This window comes from Merops nubicus, unplaced genomic scaffold (genome assembly GCF_000691845.1).
Source record: "Merops nubicus isolate BGI_N331 unplaced genomic scaffold, ASM69184v1 scaffold37300, whole genome shotgun sequence".
Lineage (NCBI taxonomy): Eukaryota > Metazoa > Chordata > Aves > Coraciiformes > Meropidae > Merops > Merops nubicus.
The window spans coordinates 655-1,904 of NW_008585505.1; the positions used below are offsets into that span (position 1 = coordinate 655).

At 62.6% G+C, this 1,250-nt stretch overlaps 1 protein-coding gene across 1 annotated transcript in view; it reads left to right on the plus strand.

The window, feature by feature from the left end:
• Positions 1-243: 243 nt before the first annotated feature.
• The window catches only part of QSOX1 (quiescin Q6 sulfhydryl oxidase 1), a gene marked incomplete at its 3' end in the record, with an annotated part of 9,023 nt that continues 8,016 nt past the window's right edge, over positions 244-1,250 (plus strand). Inside the window, 1 exon segment of the mRNA XM_008947641.1 lies at positions 244-307. Coding sequence (XP_008945889.1) covers positions 244-307 — 64 coding nt within the window.

Below are 1,250 nucleotides of genomic sequence, written 5' to 3' on the forward strand. Positions count from 1 at the left end.
CCCTGGAGCCCCTCTGGCTGGGAGAAGCTCAGGCTGAGCCTGCCCCAGGCACGGGGCTCCCACTGCCTCCTCCAAACCCTCCCTCAGCCCCGCTCCTCCCCGGTGCCTGCAGGGAGAGGAGCTGGTTTGTTCACGGTTTTGACCTTGGTGCTTGGCCTGGCTAGTCCCCAGCCCCTCCTGGGGACCCACGCGCCCTGCGCTGCAGACCCTCACCCCACCGGGACTCATCCTGACTTCCCCGGCATGCCGGGGTGCACACGACTTCTCCCTGTTATTGTGCTAATTGACAGAGTGCGGTCGCTGCCGGGTGAGTCAGGGTCCCGTCCCTCCAAGGGGATGCCGTCCATCCCAGGAGATGCCGTCAGCGTTCCCCAACGGGGCAGGATGTGAGGAATGGGTTGCGTGCCCAGGCCCTGCGGGAGCACACCAGTTCTCCTGGCCCCTGTCCAAAACGGGATGACCCCAGGGCTCCCCACTCTGGAGCCTGGCCGGCGGATGGGGTGCCTGCCTGCAGAGGCAGCGCATGGAAGTCTCTCCCGTGCTGCTTGGCATCCTCGCTGCCGTTCCCGCGGGTGGATTTTCACAGGAGTGGGCTGGACAGGGAGGATGCCAATGCTAGGCTGACCCGTGGGGCACCACGTGCCGATGAGTCCAGGAGCATGCCAGGCTCCTTGCAGCAGGGCTTGGCATGCCACTGGTGCTGGGGCGGCGGGAAGCGGCTGGGCTGCCCCCACCATCACCTGCAACACAGGAAGGTCCCAGCAGGTCCCAATCTCTGGCATGCTACTGCCTCAGGCACTGCAGGCTCTGTCTGTTTGCCAGTGCCACATCCCTCCCTGCCCTACGTGAAAGAGAGGGTGTTCTCTGGTTCGTGTCCTTTATGCTAAAAAGGAGCCATTTCAGAGCTTTTATCTCCATTTTGCTGTTGGCTTTCAGAGCCTGTTGCTTGAAATGGCTCTGTGTCCCCTTTTCTTCATCTATTTTACCCCAGGGACTTGCTGGTCCTCCCTGGGGACATGGTGGTGGAGATTGCAGTGGGGGAGTGGGTGCTTGGCACCTGAGCGGGCTCTGCCACAGTGCCTTAGCCACTGGTTTTGGGTTGTTCCCTATTGGTTACCCACTGTGCTCTCAGTCTGGGGTGAGACAAGCTGGAGCCCATGTTCCCTGCTCTCCCCGAGCCACAGTGAGCCGTTCCTCCTTCTCCCGGCAGCCTCTTCCCACCAGGGCAGAGGCTGGGGAGGGAGCAACAG